The sequence below is a fragment of the Podarcis filfolensis genome, assembly GCF_964270895.1.
Source record: "Podarcis filfolensis genome assembly, chromosome: 18".
Taxonomy (NCBI): Eukaryota; Metazoa; Chordata; class Lepidosauria; order Squamata; family Lacertidae; genus Podarcis; species Podarcis filfolensis.
In genome coordinates, this window is record NC_139622.1 from 11,111,025 (window position 1) to 11,131,691 (window position 20,667).

Consider the following 20,667-nt stretch of genomic DNA (forward strand, 5'->3'; position numbering starts at 1 on the left):
CCAAGAGAAGAGAATACCTCTTCTCAGATCAGGCATGAATTCACCAGGATGTGCTTGGTTGGAATGCCTCTATGCAGAAGAGGCAATCCTTTCTGAGAGAAGAGAATGCTTCTTCTTAGACCAGGCATGAATCCACCGGGATGTCCTTGAAGGAATTCCTCTATGCAGAAGAGGCAATCCTTTCTCCGATAAGCGAATGCCTCTTCTTAGATCAGGCATGAATCCACCGGGATTTCCTTGAAGGAATGCCACTACGCAGAAGAGGCAATCCTTTCCGAGAGAGGCGAATTCCTCTTCTCAGATCAGGCATGAATCCATGTGTTTGGAGGAATGCCTCTATTCAGAAGAGGCATTCTGTGCTGGTCCCGGGGGGAGGTTACCATGGGGTGAAGTCCTGGACCTGAGTCGAAGGTTGGCAGACAGTCCTCCACGGGTGAAGCGGGGTCCAAAGCGAGGAGCTGGACAAGGACAGGAACTCTGGAGGAACAGGACTGGGTGCTGGCCGAAACAGCTCTTCAACGACGTTGCTCCCACAACCTGGGACCGGCCTGACTGGCCTTTATCTTCTCTGAGGCCAGGGGTGGTCCCAGCCCCCAGGTGACCCGCCTCTCCTGGCCTTAAGGCGAGCACTCCTCCTGGGAGAATCCAGTTCCCTTCGCCTCTCTGCCCTGAGCCTCTGCAGTTCAGGAGAGGCTGGAGGGTTACTGGACCCAGGGGGAGACTCACCTGTAGGCACTGAGTCCTCAACCACCTCCGGAGCCAGAGTGGATTCACCTGGTGCCTGCTCCTGAGGATCCGGCACAGGTGCAGGCACTTCAGAATCAAGGCCCTGCCCCAGTTCAGCTGGCCCTGGAGGTGGGGACTCCCGTGCAGGCTGGGATTCCTCCGGTTCAGCCTCTGAATCGGATTCCCAGGCCATCACACCTTCCCTCTTGAGAGAATGGATGTGGGACTCCCTCTTGACTGCCTCTCTTTCTCTCTCTCTCTTTTCCAGGATGAGTTCCACCCTTTTATTGAGGCACTGCTCCCCCACGTCCGGGCCTTCGCCTACACCTGGTTCAACCTCCAGGCCCGCAAGCGCAAGTATTTCAAGAAGCATGAGAAACGCATGACGAAGGACGAGGAGCGAGCGGTGAAAGACGAGCTCCTCAACGAAAAGCCCGAGGTCAAGCAGAAGTGGGCGTCCCGCTTGCTGGCCAAGCTGCGGAAGGACATCCGCCCGGAATACCGGGAGGACTTTGTCCTTTCCATCACGGGGAAGAAGCCCTCCTGCTGCGTCCTCTCCAACCCCGACCAGAAGGGCAAGATGCGCAGGATCGACTGTCTCCGACAGGCCGACAAAGTCTGGCGGCTGGACCTGGTGATGGTCATCCTCTTCAAGGGCATCCCCCTGGAGAGCACCGACGGGGAGCGGCTGGTCAAGGCCGCCCAGTGCACCCACCCCATCCTCTGCGTCCAGCCTCACCACATCAGCGTCTCCGTCAAGGAACTGGACCTCTACCTGGCGTATTTCATCCGAGAGAGAGGTAAGCGGCCCGAGACGGCGGGAAAGACTCGCTTCACGCCTCGGCGTCCGCGGGACTTCTTGGCCTTGTTTTGGCGCAAAGGGAGGGGCAAATGGAGTTGGGGGGGCGTTTCGTGGCGCCGGAATAAGGGAGGGGCATTTCGTAGTTGTGAATTAAGGGAGGGCGTTTCGTGGTTGTGAATTAAGGGAGGGCGTTTCGTGGTTGTGAATTAAGGGAGAGCGTTTCGTGGTTGTGAATTAAGGGAGGGCGTTTCATGGTTGTGAATTAAGGGAGGGCGTTTTGTGGTTGTGAAAGTGCATTTCGTAGTTGTGAGTTAAGAGGGCATTTTGTGGTTGTAAATTAAGAGGGCATTTTGTGGTTGTGAGTTAAGGGAGGGCATTTTGTGGTTGTGAGTTAAGGGAGGGTGTTTTCGTGGTTGTGAATTAAGAGAGGGCATTTTGCTGTTGTGAATTAAGGGAGGGCGTTTCGTGGTTGTGAATTAAGTGAGGGCATTTCGTGGTTGTGAGTTAAGGGAGGGTGTTTCGTGGTTGTGAATTAAGAGAGGGCATTTGGTAGTTGTGAATTAAGGGAGGGGCATTTCTTAGTTGTGAAAAGGCATTCTGTAGTAGTGAATCTGAGGAGGGCATTTCTTGGTCACAAATCAAAGGATCTCCTCTTGCAGTCATGAATTTTGTAGTCATTTTACAGTCATGAATCACAGGACAGCCTTCCTTGGTTGCGAATTAAAGGATAGGTTTTAGTCATAAGCTAAGGGACAGCATTCCTTGGTCACAAACGAAGGGGCAAATGGATCTGTCTATTTTGGTTTTTCTTGGATCTTGTCCCCTTCCCCTTCTCAGCATTGAGTTTTTCCCATTTCCGCATCAGCTTGCAATGCCAATTTAAAAATTCTGTGCGGGATTTTGCACAGATATTTGCAGGCGTTTCTCCTGGTACAGCGGGGGTCGTACCTTGCAGACATTTTGCTTGCGCCAGTTCAGCTATATGACCGTAAAACTGCCTGGTGGGTGGGATCCTGGCTGCAGGGCACATTTTGAGGGATAACACCGTCTCGGCTGACCCTTTCATTTGGGAAAAGTGCAATCTGGGGTCGGGTTGTGTTTTAAACGTGGGCCGAATAATAGTGTACCCTGAGGCTGGCGTATGTCAAAAAGTAAAATTCCTGACAGTCCCCAAATTAATTGAGCTTTTCAACCACCAAAATTGTCGAGCTTTTGGGGGAAACCTCCCCCCCAAAAAAATAGTGGTTTTAAGCTTACATCTGGGTTTCCCCTGACATTTTGCAGAATTCCCCCGACGCTATTTTTACACCCGAAAACCTGGACATGTCGGGAATTTTCCTGACAGATGGCAAGCCTAAAGGTAAAGGTAAAGGGACCCCTGACCGTTAGGTCCAGTCATGACAGACTCTGGGGTTGCAGCGCTCATCTTGCTTTACTGGCCAAGGGAGCCGGCGTACAGCTTCCGGGTCATGTGGCCAGCAGGACTAAGCCGCTTCTGGCGAACCAGAGCAGCGCACGGAAACGCCGTTTACCTTCCCGCCAGAGTGGTACCTATTTATCTACTTGCACTTGGACGTGCTTTCAAACTTCTAGGTTGGCAGGAGCCGGGACCGAGCAACGGGAGCTCACCCCGTCATTGCGGGGATTCGAACCGCCAACCTTCTGATCGGCAAGTCCTAGGCTCTGTGGTTTAATCCATAGCACCACCTGGGTCCCTATGACAAGCCTAGTGCAGCCCTAATCTAGCCATGCTAATAAATTGCCCCTCCTTGTATAAAAGCAGTATATCTGTCAATAGAACAGGGGGACTGGACAAGAAAGGCATTTCTCAAAAGTAAGAGCTGTTTGACCGTGGGATGGAAGGCAGTTGCGGACTCTCCTTCGTTCGAGGTTTTTAAGAGAGGTAAGATGGTCCCTTATCAGGGATGCTTCAGCTGAGATTCCTGCATCACAAAGGGGGTTGGGCTGGATAGCCTCTAGGGGTCCCTTTCAACTCTGCAATTCAGGAAAACTGAGCCGAGAAACAACGCGTTTTGCAGTTCCCTTATCTGGAAAGCAAATCATGTCTCTCGACTCCTCTCGCTCTTTCTCCTGCCCGCGGTGAATATTAAGCCCTGATAACTTTTAACCAAAAAACTTAACTTTTAACCAAAAAGCAACAACAACGGGGGGGGGGGGGGGATAAAGTGAAGAGCGATCGCTGCACAGCATGCAAAAAATGTGTGGTTTTTCCCCTCCGCTTGCTGTTTTCTGACCCTGACCTCAGGCTGTCTGGGTCCGCAGCCTTGAAATCACCTGATCTAATTGCTACCAAACCCCAGGCAGTAAAATCACAGCTGATAAGGCCTCTTGTCACTTTCGCTCTCTGGAGAAAGCAGCCCTCCCTCCTTTTCCCTTATGAGGTAGATTCTTCCCTGTTTAAGGCAGAACGGGGATTCATTCTCTGTCTGCGGTTGCAAAAAGCGTGTGTCGTCCCCCTGCAGCCTCGCATTTCTTTGGTTCTGTGTGAGTCTGCGACGGGCAACCCTGGTTTTTGAGTTAATTCGGAAAGGGGGGACATGTTTCTGCTGGGGGCCGCACGGTGGGTGGGTCGAGTCGCAAAAGTCTGTGGAGCCAGAAATGCAAGATTTCTAGTGGGTTAAACCACAGAGCCTAGGACTTGCCGGTCAGAAGGTCGGCGGTTCGAATCCCCGTGATTCTTTTGTTAATAATCCATGCCTTTGAGCCAATTCGCTCGAATAGTAGATTTCTTTGCTTGCGTGAAAATCTTTTGCCCCTCTTTCCTTTTGAAAAAGAAATTCAGAAACCCTTCCTGCCGTTTACAGCTATGATTCAGGCCGATCTGTGCTATGCATTGCGAACCACGCTTTCCTCCCCTCCAGAATCCTGGGAGATGTAGTTTGCTAAGGGCGCTGGGAACTGTAGCGTGGTTGCAGGGGGGGGCGAACTAGAGATCCCAGGATTCTTTGCAGGCGATGGCGACGCATTTGCTTTCAACGCGCAACCTTCGTTTTTATCCGAAACCTATTCACCTTAATGAATTCAGCAAGACCCAGAGGATGGCGACTTTTCAAAGCCTGCAGCCGCCCACTAGGCAATCCCACTGCCTTGGGAGCGACTGCCGCACTTCAAGAATTTGACCTCGGTCTCTTGCTGGCTTCCTGGTCCTCCAGCTCAGCCGGCAGAGACTCTTGATCTCTAGAGGTCGTGGGTTCGAATCCTGCCTTGGCCCAAAGATTCCTGCATTGCAGATTCTAGCATTCTAATACGGAGTGGGAACTCTGGCTATGCCCCCCTGCCTTTTGCCAGCACTGCATTTCACGGGCCGACTTTGCAGGCTGCGTTTGTGGGGTTTTTTGGGGAGGGTGGGGTGTCGGCTTGCGGGCGACGCATAGTTTTAAGATGCAGCTCCCGTTGTCTCTGACATTATCAGTCTGGAGCAGTCACAGCCGGTCTCTCTCGCCAGCCTTCCTTACGATATACGATAATGCTCTCTCTCTCTCTTCTTTCTCCTGCGTCAGCAAAATAATAATAATAAAAAAATAGATTCTCAGCCGATTCCTCTGCAACAGGCAACCCCAGCTGGTTAGAAAGATCTTTTGCATCTCAATTCTTTCCAGGGCTGGATTTTATTTATTAAAAAGGGGGGAACAGAGGGTGTCTCTATCTCTCTCCCCCACACTTTCCACAAGGGCAGTTTGGTCATTCCCCTTTGCTATTTTACTTGTTTATATTTTAGGGAGATAATTGCAGGCTGCTGACACTCCTTGCGATTACGATAAACGCAGCAAGGTGGCACGCAATAAAATAAAATACATTCATAAGTACCGGTCAGTAAAAAGGGAAAAACACACACTTTTTTAAAGGGGATGTTTAAAAGAAGGCGGGACTGAACTTCCAGTGGTAGGCAGTTCCGCAGGACAAAGCCTCATACTAAGGCAGACTTTCACTAACGAAATGAATAGGGGCAAATGTCAGGTTCTGCACTTAGGAAGGAAGAACCAGATGCACAAATATAGGGCATCTGGCTTACTAGCAACAACCCAATAGCCCCCCCCAAAAAAAAACACATTTTAAGAGGGCATAGGATGTAAATCAGATCACCCAAAGGCCTGGTTAAAATGGAACGTTTTTACCTGGCCCTCAAAAGTGTGTAATGAAGGCACCAGGTGAAGTTCCCTGGGGAGAGCATTCCATAGACGGGGGGCCACTGCAGAGAAGGCCCCGCTCTCGTGTTGCCTGCCACCCTCCGGACCTCTTTAGGAGGGGGCACACGAAGGAGGGCCTCAGAAGATGATCTCAGGGTCCAGGTAGGTTCATATGGAAAGAGGGGGTCCTTGAGGTATCGTGGTCTTGAGCGGCTTAAGGCTTTATGGGTCAAAACCAGCACTTTGAATTGGGCCTGGAAACTAATCGGTAGCCAGTGCAGTCGGACTGGGATCTTTGCGATATGCTCAAACCGTCTTGCCGTCTGGTGAGCAACCTGGCTGCTGAATTCTGCACCGGCTGAAGTCTCCGAACCGTCTTCAGGGGCAGCCCTATGTAGAACGCATTGCAGTAATCTAACCTTGAGGTTAGCAGAGCACAGACAACAGGAGTCAGGCTATCCCTGTCCAGACAGGGGTGTAGCTTGGCCACCAGCCGAAGATGACGGAAGGCTATGTTCTGCCTCCACTTTATTTCTTCTGAATACCAGTGGTTGTTAGGGATGCGGCTGGCGCTGTGGGTTAAACCACAGAGCCTAGGACTTGCTGATCAGAAGGTCGGCGGTTCGAATCCCCGCAATGACGGGGTGAGCTCCCGTTGCTCGGTCCCTGATCCTGCCCACCTAGCAGTTCGAAAGCACGTCAAAGTGCAAGTAGATAAATAGGTACCGCTCCGGCGGGAAGGGAAACGACGTTTCCATGCGCTGCTCTGGTTCGCCAGAAGCGGCTTAGTCCTGCTGGCCACATGACCCGGAAGCTGTACGCTGGCTCCCTGGGCCAGTAAAGCGAGATGAGCGCCGCAACCCCAGAGTCGGCCGCGACTGGACCTAATGGTCAGGGGTCCCTTACCAATGGTTGTTAGCCACAACAAAAGTGCTCAGGTCCATGTGGGTTTCCGACAGCCACCTGGATGGCCGCCGCGAGAGGAGGACACGGGATGGGGCGCCCCGTCGTCCTGATCCACCGGGGTCCTCCTTGCGGGTTCAATACCGTCACCGTTCTTAATCTGGCTGGAGAACGCAGAGAATTCAATCGCACGCTTCTCTTCCTTCCCCCTCCCTCTGCTGTTCAATATTCCCCCCTTTGGATTTTGGATCTGCAACTGCAGTGGGGGGAGGGCCGGCGCTTGCGTGAGTGTATATACGTGTGCCCGGAGTTCCTTCCTTCCGCACGCCTTCGCCGCCTCCAGGACGGCGAGGTCGCGGCTGAAAGTCAAAAGCGTTGCAGCTTTAATGGCAATCAATCTCCTGCCATCGATCAAATCATATTGCGCCTTTTGCTTAGTGCTCTGGCAAACAAGGAAAGGTTTTCCGTAGTGGGAGGTGGTTTATATTTTGCATGGGCGTGGAGCGGAGGGTGCTTGTGCATCGGGGGGCGTGTGTTTGGTGGGGGGAGGTTTTTTGGAGAGAGAGAAAAATGCTATTTATAGAGATGCAGACTTGGCCACAAGGAGCCGGTCAAGAAGGATCATCCAGCAAAAATGTGACTCCTGATTGCTGGGAGGTGCTCCAGATCACTGTTGGAAGCTATGAGCCAAACAAGCCAGCCTCCTGGCTTTAATAATAATAATAATAATAATAATAATAATAATAATAATTTATTATACCCCACCCATCTGGCTGGGTTTCCCCAGCCACTCTGGGCGGCTTCCAACAAATCACTAAAATACAATAACCTATTAAACATTAAAAGCTTCCCTGAACAGGGCTGCCTTCAGATGTCTTCTAAAAGTTTGGTAGTTGTTTTTCTCTTTGACATCTGACGGGAGGGCGTTCCACAGGGCAGGCGCCACCACCGAGAAGGCCCTCTGCCTGGTTCCCTGTAACTTGGCTTCTCACAGCGAAGGAACCGCCAGAAGGCCCTCAGCACTGGACCTCAGTGTCCTGGCTGGACGATGGAGGTGGAGATGCTCCTTCAGGTCTACTGGGCCGTTTAGGACTTCAAAGGTCAGCACCAACACTTTGAATTGTGCTCGGAAACGTACTGGGAGCCAATGTAGGTCTTTCAGGACCGGTGTTATGTGGTCCTGGCAGCCGCTCCCAGTCACCAGTCTAGCTGCCGTGTTCTGGATTAGTTGTAGTTTCCGGGTCACCTTCAAAGGTAGCCCCACATAGAGCGCATGGCAGTAGTCCAAGCGAGACATAACTAGAGCATGCACCACTCTGGCGAGACAGTCCGCGTGCAGGGAGGGTCTCGTCCTGCGTAAAACCATAAACAGAAGCCATCTTTCAGTAGCACGGTATACCTCCATGTCTCTGGATGAAATGTGGTCCTCTAGCCTTCCCTACCTGGCCCCCAGAACTCTCCCAGGCCACACCCCTTTCCCCCCAGGCCACACCCCCTTACTGGTCTTGCTTCTCTGGAGAGGAGTGTGTGTACAAAGTTAAAATTCGCACCCACTGCTCCGCCCCTTTTGACAAACCGCTCCGCTAAGAGCCTCTTCCCAATCTGCCCTCTCACCTGCCTGCCTCCCTGTTGTTCATTACGCTGCGGTTGACGCGGCCACCTACTGGCGGTTGCAGAAACTGCAGCGTGACGACAGCCTTAGGTTTATATTTATAGAGGAAGAAAGTGCAGGTGCTTCTTATTCAGAAAGCCCTGCGGATATTTGGTGAGGGGTAGGAGGCAGACCTATGATCACTTTTCTAGGTGGTAGCTGGTCCGTTAGGGGAAATGGGACACTGCTGCCCCCCTACCAGCCTTTTTTGCCCCTCCTTGCAACCAGTCCGGAGGGTGCCCTTCGCTGTCAGTTCCATCCACCACCTCCATAGCCTCAGAACTCATGAGGGACCAGGATGCGGTCAAACTGAGAATCATTTGGTGCTGCTGGTAGTTGTCTATGGCGCCCCCTGCTGCCGGGCTCCCTGCCTTCTAACCTATGAGCCCCACTGGGCGCCAGCCAACTCGGGGAAGTGGCTGTATTCAGGGCTGAGCCCCTCACATTGGAACAGAGGGCGCTGCCTTCTGTCTATCCGAGCAATGTCAACACTGGTTGGCAGCGTCTTTCCGTAGGGTTCAGATGGGGGGACCTTTGCGACCCTAATTGGAGATGAACAGGAGTCGAACCTGAGGTCTTTTGCATGCAAACCGGCTGCTCTCCCACTCAGCTCTTCCTCTAAAGATGAGGCAAGAGCATAGTCCTCATGCTTTTGAACGGACAGCTGCTTTTACAGAGGTAGCTAGGAATCGGTTTGAGACCAAGCCCAGGGTATTGGTGCAGCGAGTCCTCAGGTTCTTCGTAAAAAAAAGTGGGTTTCTATTTGTTCCCCCGCTGGATAGAAATGACCCACAGCTCTGCCCAAGATAAATCACAGGGGCTTGAAAAATACTAGGGGCCCTTTCCCCTCTTCTCTTCCTCCAGTTTGTGGAAGGGTTTGCTTCCTAGGCCTAGCGATTGGCGGAAGATGAGAAGCTGGAACGCAACGGCGATGAGCAATTTAGGGTCTTTCCAGCCGTGTATGAGCCCCTCCCTGGGGTAAAACTTTGCTTCAGGATGAGAACAGAAATTGCGCAGCAGCGGCAGCAGCAGGAGGCCCCATTAGCTAAAGTGGTGCTTCAGGTTAAGAACAGTTTCAGGTTAAGAACGGACCTCCGGAATGAATTAAGTTCTTAACCCGAGGTACCACGGTATGGGGGAGCGTCTCCACCCCCATCGTCCATCCCAGACACTGAGGTCCAGCTCTGAGGGCCTTCTGGCGGTTCCCTCCCTGCGAGACGTGAGGTTACAGGGAACCAGGCAGAGGGCCTTCTCGGTGGTGGCGCCTGCCCTGCAGATGTCAAGGAGATAAACAACTAAATGACTTTTAGAAGGCAGCACTGCTTTCTGGGATGGCTTCTGCAAATCAGGGACACTTGGAGGTTCTGGAGTATGCATTGTTCCGGTGATGAGGGTGCATCGTTCTGTGGTTCTCCTTGCGTGCCCAAACGTCTTGCGCCAGCCCTGAGCACAGGAACACACACCCCTCCAGCTCCTAGCCAATTAGATCTCTAGAATTCCCATCTGCTGGGAGAGGACTCAGCGGATCAGGGCAGGAAGGGCAATGCAGTAGATTCTCTCCCTTGCGCGATGTACTATGCACTTAAACTCTCTCTCTCTCTTTCTCGCGCACACATTCATGTTTTGCAAGCTTGTGGTCATAGCCCCCTCCCTCCCCCATGCATTAGTAATAACCTCAACATTGCAGACTGCGGTTACGGCTGATAGAAAAAACTAAAAAAACTAAAAACCTCAAAGAAATTCAAGCGAGAGGTGACCCTTATTCTCTCTCTCCCCCCTTTATAATGTACCCTGAAAGAGAATCGCAGAATTGCAGAGTCAGAAGGGACCAAAGGGTCATCTAGTCCAACCCCCCAAAAAAGAGGGTTCCTGGGTGGTGTAGCTTGTTACGGGTGCTGAGAGCTGTGAGGGGGCGAGAAAGGAGAGCGAGGGGGGTGAGCCGCGAGGTGGGCAAGTTTGCCGGCGGCACTCAGCCGCTCGTGGGCGAAATCGCGAAGAAGGAATCTCTCCAAACTGCAATTCTGCATCAAGAAGTGTAAAGTCCGGGCGAGAAATCATAATTTCACGTCAACTAGCAGACCAGGAGGGACACGGGTGGCGCTGTGGGTTAAACCACAGAGCCTAGGGCTTGACGATCAGAAGGTCAGCGGTTCGAATCCCTGCAATGACGGGGTGAGCTCCCATTGCTCGGTCCCTGCTCCTGCCAACCTAGCAGTTCGAAAGGACGTAAAAGTGCAAGTAGATAAATAGGTACCGCTCCAGCGGGAAGGTAAACGGCATTTCCGTGCGCTGCTCTGGTTCGCCAGAAGCGGCTTAGTCCTGACCCGGAAGCTGTACGCCGGCTCCCTCGGCCAGTAAAGCAAGATGAGCGCTGCAACCCCAGAGTCGGTCACGACTGGACCTAATGGTCAGGGGTCCCTTTCCACAGTGAAAACAAGGTTCAAGACGGCTTGCTGGCAACCCTAGACCGGGCGATCTTTCAGGGAGTCCTAGACCCCAAGGCCGCTCTGCTGCAGGGAGCAGACAGATATTGGGGGTCCCCTCTAGATCAGGCCAAAGGGGGGCTGCCCATATAGGCCAGCACTCTGTCCTCACACTGGCCAAAGTGACGAGCAGGAGGATTCGAACGCGAGAGCCCTGTCCCCTCTTGCGGTTTCCCAGCCGTCGGAGGCGAGGCACAGCCGCCGTGGGTAAACCGGTGCTGCCCCCCAGATTGTCCGGGTGCCCCTCCTTATCCCCTTGAATTAAAGATGAGGTTTTTTTGGGGGGGAGTCTGGGCTGCACCTGTCTCTCCCGCCGGCCAGATCTCCCCAAGCTTTGGCAACCTCCCTGCCCCTCTAATGGGCTTTCAGTTCCCCACTTGGCAGCCATTCGATGCCACGCTTGGCGGCAGCTGCCAGAATGCCCCCTCCCTCTCCCTCTCCCCCAGCCGCCGCCAAACCAGTCTCCTCTCCAGCCCAAAATGCCGACGTTTCCCTGCCAAGAACTCCATTAGGGAAGCTCATTTCGCCTTGGCAAAGGCGGGGATGCCAGTTTCTCGGGGCAGCCAGGAGGGCGCGTAAAAATGATTTCTCTTGGGGATCCGCTATCTGACACTGACAGCTGCGGGGGTTTCCTCCCCTCCCCTTTTCCTTTTTGGTGGGGGGCTGGAAAGGGGTGTCTGCATGGCCGAGAACTAAGAAGGGAGCCAGTTCTATTGCAAGGGCTTTTCCCCAGGCAGGTAATACTCACAGCAACCCGATATTTGACTTGCTTCGGGGTCAGGGTTTCCCGTGCAGGTGGTCTCAATTCGAATCCTCGCTGGGATTTCGCGGAAGGCAAAGGCGCCCTGGGAACGGCTGCCAGTCTGTGTCTGCAATACTGAGCTGGGTGGATCCAGGGGTCTCACTCTGCACCCCTCCTGTATCCCAGCATCACAGCCCGTTAAATCATCCGGCAGCCAGTTTTTTTGGAGCAGTTGGCCCATTTGGATTCAGCGATGCTGGCATCCTTAGAGTATTACCTTATTTTTTTATTTTTATATGTAACTTTTGTTAAATTTTCTGTCTTGCAATTTAAAGCACTCGCTTTACATCCTTCAGATATCAGTGGCTTCGTTCTTCATTTTGCATATCATAAATCCCTGCATATTTTACAAAAGCCATACCAATCGGTGTTCCGTTATTGCATCCATCGAAACTTATTTGCACTGCTGAGTTTATCTTAATGCTGCCCCCGTTTTCAAATATACACAATTTTCACCCATATATTCAATAAACATCTTCTTTAAACATATGTTCTTCTTATTCTCTTATCCTATATGTTAAGTCCGCAAGCTGCGTATATTCCATCAGCTCAAATTGCCATTCCTCTTTGGCTGGGACCTCGTTCGTGTTCCATTTTTGGGTTAACAAAACACGGGCCGCAGTAGCAGCATACATAAATAGCCTTTTTTGACACCTGGGAATTTCCATCTGAAATATCCCCAACACAAAGGACTCAGGATTTTTTGGGGAAAGTACTTTTAAACCACTTTTTCAGTTCATTCTGGATCATTTCCCAATACTATTCTTAAATCCTTTCTGACCCGTGGGCTGAATCGCCCCCGATTCTTTTTCTTCCTCGCTCTTTTCCATATATATGTATATATTCTCTTTAATTCCCACCATGCCTCTTAAAGCAATGTTTCCGAAACTTGGTTCTCCAGCTGTTTCTGCACTACAACTCCCATCATGCCTAGCGAGCGGGACCAGGGATCATGGGAACTGTAGTCCAAAAAACCCTAAACCTAAGAATTATAGAATTGTACGGTTGCAATGCAGCTGAACAGTCTCTAGAGTGGTTGTTTTTTTCCTGGGTAGTAAAGAAATCTACAGATTGCTGCTCCCAAAATTCTGCAACGAGACCGGCGTCAAAGATGGCAGCGGTGCTTCTGCGGACTTAAATATTTTATAGAAGGCTTTTAAACGCACTAAGTGCCGGATGGGTTTTTGGGCCTCGATCCAAATGGCAGGTGCTCTTCTGTGTCTTTGGTAGCAGAGAATCAGTTTCTATTTTCATGGGAGAAAAGTTGGAGGGGATGTAATAGGACGTCCCTATTTTCAGGGGAGAAACGTTGGAAGGGATGGAATAGGACGTCCCTATTTTCAGGGGAGAAACGTTGGAGGGGATGGAACAGGACGTCCCTATTTTCAGGGGAGAAACGTTGGAGGGGATGGAATAGGACGTCCCTATTTTCAGGGGAGAAACGTTGGAAGGGATGGAATAGGACGTCCCTATTTTCAGGGGAGAATCGTTGGAGGGGATGGAATAGGACGTCCCTATTTTCAGGGGAGAAACGTTGGAGGGGATGGAATAGGACATCCCTCTTTTCAGGGGAGAAACGTTGGAGGGGATGGAATAGGACGTCCCTATTTTCAGGGGAGAAACGTTGGAGGGGATGGAATAGGACATCCCTATTTTCAGGGGAGAAACGTTGGAGGGTATGGAATAGGACGTCCCTATTTTCAGGGGAGAAACGTTGGAAGGGATGGAATAGGACGTCCCTATTTTCAGGGGAGAATCGTTGGAGGGGATGGAATAGGACGTCCCTATTTTCAGGGGAGAAGCGTTGGAGGGGATGGAATAGGACGTCCCTATTTTCAGGGGAGAAACGTTGGAGGGGATGGAATAGGACGTCCCTCTTTTCAAGGGAGAAATGTTGGAGGGGATGGAATAGGACGTCCCTATTTTCAGGGGAGAAACGTTGGAGGAGATGCACCCCAGTATCCTGTTCTCACTGCGGCCGACCAGTTGCCCATAGGCAGGGTTCGAGAAACAGAGCCACTCTCCTCTTCTGCATTTTCCAGAAACTGGTCTTCAGAGATGTTTAATTCCTCTGACCATGTAGTGCGTAGCCCTTGTGGCTCGACAATCCTTTCCACCTCCAGGAATTTCCCCCCGTCCTCTTTTGAAGCCATCTAGGTTGGTCACCGTAGTTTAAAGCCGGACGTTTTCTTTTATCCGTCCTGAAAACAATACGCCAGGCAGCCGGAGAGATAGACAGATATTGGGGCAGCTGCTATCTCTCAGTTCCCCTCCCTGGGAAGACTTTTGATAAATAAGCGGCCGTTTTTGCCTTCCTAATTGCACAATTAACGGCGCGCGATTTAATTCGCGTGGCCCCAACACAAAGTCCTCTCCGCTCTGTATATGTGTGTGTGTGCCTGCTTTAATTCCCCCCACCTCTCTTGGCATGATAGAAGACCCCCGCCCCACCCCAAAGAGAACCTGATGCCCGCAGTTGGCACCATTCAACACCACTCTCTCCAACGCAGGCCTCCATTGAGAGAGGCCCCAGAGCCTTGGCACCGGTGCCCGTCAGGGAAAACCCGACAACAGCTGTCCGCCTTGGCACCCCGCAGATGAGGCCGTGCAGATGGCAGTGCCAGCCTTGGGCAGATGGGCGGCAGGTGGCGAGGCGACACTCAACCCCCCCCCCCCAAAGCCAGCCCCAGAGTGGCTGGGAAAAGAGCCCTCTCTTGTCTCTGTCCTGGAAGGAAAAAAAATCAAGTTATCGCCAGATGGCGGCTGGGCAAGGCTGGCATCGGCCAACTGGCGAAGCAGAAAACAATGGCTGTGGGGGCTGTGTCCCCCTCCCATTGTGGAGGGTGGGTTTTGTTTGTTTGTGATGGGAAAGAGTCCCCACTCCTTTTGAATGGGCGCAGATTGCAAGACCCAGACGCCTCTTAGTTTAGTGGGGCGTCGTTGAGAATGCAACACGCAGGCATGGGTAAGGATAAAAAGCATAGCTGGTAGATTTGGGGCAAATCTCTCTTCAACTCAGTGTGCTGTTGGCAATCCCGGGTTGACCTGCGGAACTCTCCGCCACAAGGCGCTGAAATGGATGGAGAAGGGAATAGCCCCTGGGCTTGCTAAAATCTCTTGGCTGGCTGGAGAATTTGTTGTTGTTTTTGTTTAGTTGTTTAGTCGTGTCCGCCTCTTTGTTCCCCCCTGGACCAGAGCACGCCAGGCCCTCCTGTCTTCCACTGCCTCCTGCAGTTTGGTCAAACTCATGCTGGCCGCTTCGAGAACACTGTCCCACCATCTCGTCCTCTGTCGTCCCCTTCTCCTTGTGCCCTCCATCTTTCCCAACATCAGGGTCTTTTCCCGGGAGTCTTCTCTTCTCAGGAGGTGGCCAAAGTCTTGGAGCCTCAGCTTCAGGATCTGTCCTTCCAGTGAGCACTCAGGGCTGATTTCCTTCCGAATGGAGAGGTTGGATCTTCTTGCAGTCCATGGGACTCTCAAGAGTCTCCTCCAGCACCAGAATTCAAAAGCATCCATTCTTCGGCAATCAGCCTTCTTTATGGTCCAGGTCTCACTTCCATACATCACTACTGGGGAAAGCATAGCTTCGACTAGACGGACCTTTGTTGGCAAGGTGATGTCTCTGCTTTTTGAGATGCTGTCTAGGTTTGTCATTGCTTTTCTCCCAAGAAGCAGGCGTCTTTTAATTTCGTGGCTGCTGTCACCATCTGGAGGATAGGATGGCAGAATTGGAATCACAGGATGGCAGAGTTGTGAGGGGCCTTCAAAGGACATCTAGTCGAACCCCCTGCAATGAAGGAATCCCTGATTGATTGATTGATTGACTGATTGATTGATTGGTCCCAGGGCTTTTTGCGCAGAGCTGCAGCTTCTCCTTAAAAAACAACAACACCGTTCTGAATAAAGGGCCGAATTAACTTGAAGCAGAAGAATAGGGTCACAGAATTGTACAGTTGGAAAAGGACCTCCTCCATTCCAACCCCCTGCAATGAAGGAATCTTTTGCCCAATGTCAGGACTCGAACCCGTGGCCCTGTGATTAAGAGTCGCGTAGCTAGGGTTTCAGGCAGGGGGCGACCTCAACAGTACCCAGAGATGCCATTGGGGGTTATTATTAAAACGAGTCTGCATTTTAAACTGTGTTTTTAACCTGTGTTTTAAATTGGCCCGTCCCTTCAATATTATGTTTTTATTGTAATTTTACTGGTGTTAGCCGCTCTCTGGCCGGCGACAGCGGGGTATAAATAAAAAAAATTACTATTATTATTGTTTATTAAACTTATTCGTGGCTCGTCACTCAAAGATCTCGAAGCGACTTGCGGCAAAGGGGGGGATATTCCTGCGTTTTGGAGCGGGTTGGACTGGATGACCTCTGGGTGCATCCTCTGAAATCTATGGGAAATATATACAATGCCATGGGGTTTTTTTTAAGAGGGGGGGGTTCGCATAATTTTTTAAAAATGCCTTCTGCGAGTATTTGGAGCAAAGGGTGAAATTCTAAACCGGCTCTGGGGGAGGAAAGGAAAAAGGGGGAAATCTCAGCTCCTCCTCCTCCTCTCTGCTTTTCCATTCCTCCTCGCCCTGGCCAGGAATGTGGGTCAGACCCGCCCAGGGAATGGGCTGGGGTTTGCCTGTGCCAGGGGTCAGGCGAGGACGAGGTGGGGCAGAGAGGCAAGCACATTCGGGGTTTATTTTTTAAATAATATTTATTACTTTTCCAACAATTTAAACGCTACAAAACAAAATAAACAGTACAATACAATACAAAAACACTACATAACATAACATAAAAACACTACATGACACTAACACATTAAACTAACGAAACAAAATAAAAACAATTTAAAACGCACCAAACAATTTCAATATCTTATCTTTCATTCACTTATTTCAGCGACCTCCTCACACCTCCCTTTTTGTATTCCACTTCTGTTAATTGTTTCAGCAATTCCTTTCCATCTTCCTCTGTTTTCTATCCTATAATTATCTTAACATATTCTAACCTTATTTTTTCCTTTAATACTCTAATAATCTATTTATACTTAATTCCTTATAGCATTTCTACTAAAGCCATATAACTTCATTTCCACATTTTTCTAACATTCATTAATTTTACAGTATTTCTGTAAATAGTCTTTAAACTTTTTCCAGTCTTCTTCCACCAACTCTTCTCCCTGGTCTCGGATTCTGCCAGTCATTTCCGCCAGTTCCATATAGTCCATCAACTTCATCTGCCATTCTCCCCGGGTGGGTAGATCTTGTGTCTTCCAATACTTCGCGATAAGTATTCTTGCTGCTGTTGTTGCATACATAAAAAAAGTTCTATCCTTCTTTGGCACCAATTGGCCGACCATGCCCAGGAGAAAGGCCTCTGGTTTCTTCAGGAAGGTATATTCGGGGTTTAAAGGCGCAGGGACCTCGCCTGGCCACCTCTTGGTCTGTGGAACACCCTCCCACCAGATGTCAAATAGAAAAAGAACTACCCAACTTTTAGAAGACATCTGAAGGCAGCCCTGTTTAGGGAAGCTTTTAATGTTTAATAGGTTATTGTATTTTAGTGTTTTGTTGGAAGCCGCCCAGAGTGGCTGGGGAAACCCAGCCAGATGGGTGGGGTATAAATAATAAATTATTATTATTATTATTATTATTATTATTATTATTATTATTATTATTATTATATTATCATCATCATCAAATGAAACTAGGGCAGATTAAAGGTCTGCTTTTTTGTTTTTCAGGACAAGTTATTTGTTGTCTACTGCAATAATCATAATAATAAATTTTTATTTATACCCTGCCCTTCCCAGTTCAGGAAACCGGGCTCAGGGCGGCTAACGACAAATTTAAAACACTTAATTGATGCTACAAAAAACCCCCAGTATAAAATACGGTATAAAGCGTAAGTAACAATAAAATCAAGAATCAATTTAGGGGGGAAACCCATCCAATAAACATTAGATGATCACCAGGGCTAGCTGGCTAAATTAGTCCCATTGTTTACTCAACAGTTACCGTATTTTTCCGCCTATAAGACTAGGTTTCCCCCCTAAAAAATAATGTCCAAAATTGGGGGGGGGGGGCGTATTCTTATACACGGATAGATCTCCCCCCGTTTTCTTAAACCGGAGTCTCCAAAAATAGGGGGCGTCTTACACATGGCGGGTGTCTTATAGGCGGGAAAATACGGTATCTTCTGTAGAATCAAACCTCGGTTTTGGAACGTTTTGGCTCCCGAACGCTGAAAACGTAAATGCCAGCTTGTGTGAGCGTAGGTTCTTTAATCGGCAAAGGATCCAGCCTGAAAAGAAGTTAACTGGATACTGCCCAATGCCTGCTTTGTTGTTGTTTATTCGTTTAGTGGTGTCCGCCTCTTCGTGACCCCCTGGACCAGAGCATGCCAGGCCCTCCTGTCTTCCACTGCCTCCCACAGTTTGGTCAAACTCACGCTGGTAGCTTCGAGAACACTGTCCCACCATCTCGTCCTCTGTCGTCCCCTTCTCCTTGCGCCCTCCATCTTTCCCAACATCAGGGTCTTTTCCAGGGAGTCTTCTCTTCTCATGAGGTGGCCAAAGTCTTGGAGCCTCAGCTTCAGGATCTGTCCTTCCAGTGAGCACTCAGGGCTGATTTCCTTAAGAATGGATAGGTTTGATCTTCATGCAGTCCATGGGACTCTCAAGAGTCTCCTCCAGCACCAGAATTCAAAAGCATCCATTCTTCGGCGACCAGCCTTCTTGATGGTCCAGCTCTCACTTCCATACATCACTACGGGGAAAACCAGAGCTTGAACTATACGGACCTTTGTCGGCAAGGTGATGTCTCTGCTTTTTAAGATGCTGTCTGAGGCAAGGACCAGCTTCTACAGAGTTGCGCCGGGCACCCTCCCTTGCAAACATGCCTTTTTTGGGGCTCACGGGTATTTCATAAAACACTGGCACCCCCCTGGCACTACCGGGGTGCGTGTGGAAATGCTAACCCTAAGATATTGTGGCCGCTGTTAAGGCGCAGGAGCAAAGTCAGGGGGGTAAGTTGGCAACCGCCTTGACGCTGCCCCCCCCTCTCTCTCCCCCTCCACCCCCCCCCAAGCTTCAGGCTCCATCGGCCAGACCAGCTCTGGCAGATTCAGCCAGGATTTGCAGCGGGAACAAATTGTTTCACCCTGGCGATTATATAAGCGGCGGAGGCGATTATACAATCAGGGATCTTCCGGGTTTTATATAAAGGGCTGTTGTGTTCTCTGTGTGTGCTGAAGCTCAGACTCTGTGGTCCTGGGAAATGTGTTTTGTGGGGGGTTATTTTTTGCAGAGGGAGAGGGTTGTGTTTCTGCAAAAAAGGGGGGGCTGTTCCAATTTCATATATACATTTAAACACATGCACACACACATGTATTTGATTTCTACACACACACACACCCATGCTGTCTGAATTGCTGCAGCCCACAATTCTCGCACCCTTGTATTTTAAAACCTGAACTTCTGCTCAAACGAAGGAAGGGGGGGGAGGAAAAATCTTAATTTCCAGCAGCCCGGGGTGTGTGTGTGTGTGTGTGTGTGTTTTGCAACATCTCCCTGCTGGGCGTGTGGGACGCATTGTTAAAAAGTTTGCAGACTTCAGACTCGCTGCCTGGTTTTCCTAAAGAGCACACTCACACACGCTTCTTCAGAAACAGGGATGGACTGCTGTTGTGAGTTCTGTGTCTTCACTTCTTCAATCTTTTTAAAAAAAATAATTAAAGATTTTCTTGTGATACAAGTTCGACAAAATCAGAGAAAAGTACAATGAGCAGAAACACTTTTTTTCCCAGTCTTAAACCCCGTCTCCCAGATTTCCGCAGCGGTGCAATCCATTTCCTCTTTCTCTCTCTCTTTTAATAGGAGAGTTTGAAGGGACCACGTAGGTATCTATTATCTATTCTGACACCCCCCCCCCCAATATAGGAATCTTTAGCCCAACATGGGGTTTGAAACCACAGCTCTGAGATTAAGAGCTTTACGCTCTTATCTCAGCCGAATTTAAAAAAATAATAATGCATATTCGGTCTGCGAATCTTTTTTAAAAAATTGTAAAAAGAAATCCCAGTGAAAATTCATAAAGCGTCGACTTACGGCACTCGTATTTTGCATCCTGCTGAAATTTGGGAGCCCAAACCTCACAGCTGGTGGTGAGAAGGGGCATTAAGTTTGGGAGGGTCGCAATTACCCCCGAGCCTCAGTGGTGCTCACCTGTAAAATGGGCAACCTGGACAACAGAGGCTTCTTAAGGAGCACAGATGGGGCAAGTTGTGACACTTATAAACGCCACCTCCAACTCCTCGAAAGATTCCATCAACAGTGTCTCTGAAAAATGTTACACATCACTTGGGAAGACAGGTGAACTAACGCCAATGTCCCGGAAGAAGCAAAGATCTCCAGTGTCGAAGCGATGATTCTTCAACATCAACTTCGTTGGACTGGTCATGTTGTGCGGATGCCTGATGATCGTCTTCCAAAGCAGCTACTCTATTCCGGACTTAAAAATGGAAAGCGTAATGCTGGTGGTCAACAAAGAGACTGTCTCAAGGCAAATTTGGGGTGCGGGTGGCACTGTGGTCTAAGCCACTGAGCCTAGGGCATTTTAAAAACATAGATGCATTTTAAAAACATCAAGCGCTGGCCTGGACTGCGCACGCCCCGGCTGCTGCTGCTGCTGCTTCGAATCCTTGCCCTTTGGAAAGCAAGGGCGAGAAAGGCCTTTGTTCCCTCCCCATTGGCCGGACGGGGAAAGGACCTGCGGTTTGGTTGCAAATCAAATGTGAGGACTAGAAACCTCCCCAAGGATTTGGGTGGCGCTCTGGGTTAAACCACAGAGCCTAGGGCTTGCCGATCAGAAGGTCGGCGGTTCGAATCCCCGCAATGACGGGGTGAGCTCCTGTTGCTCGGTCCCTGCTCCTGCCAACCTAGCAGTTTGGAAGCACGTCAAAGTGCAAGTAGATCAATAGGTACCACTCCAGCGGGAAGGTAAACGGCATTTCCGTGTGCTGCTCTGGTTCGCCAGAAGCGGCTTAGTCCTGCTGGCCACATGACCCGAAAGCTGTACGCCGGCTCCCTCAGCCAGTAAAGCGAGATGAGCGCCACAACCCCAGAGTTGGCCACAACTGGACCTAACAGTCAGGGGTCC

The 20,667-nt window shown here is 50.3% G+C and overlaps 2 protein-coding genes across 2 annotated transcripts in view; both read left to right on the top strand.

The window, feature by feature from the left end:
• RNF126 (ring finger protein 126) overlaps positions 1 to 20,667 on the top strand; it is a 767,042-nt gene that overhangs the window by 633,326 nt on the left and 113,049 nt on the right. The gene's annotated exons all lie outside the window — the stretch shown is intronic.
• The window catches only part of NFIC (nuclear factor I C), a gene marked incomplete at its 3' end in the record, with an annotated part of 80,658 nt that overhangs the window by 24,069 nt on the left and 35,922 nt on the right, over positions 1 to 20,667 (top strand). Inside the window, exon 2 of the mRNA XM_083594731.1 lies at positions 995 to 1,526. Within this exon, the coding sequence (XP_083450857.1) occupies positions 995 to 1,526 (532 nt within the window). The remainder of the gene's footprint in view (positions 1 to 994; positions 1,527 to 20,667) is intronic.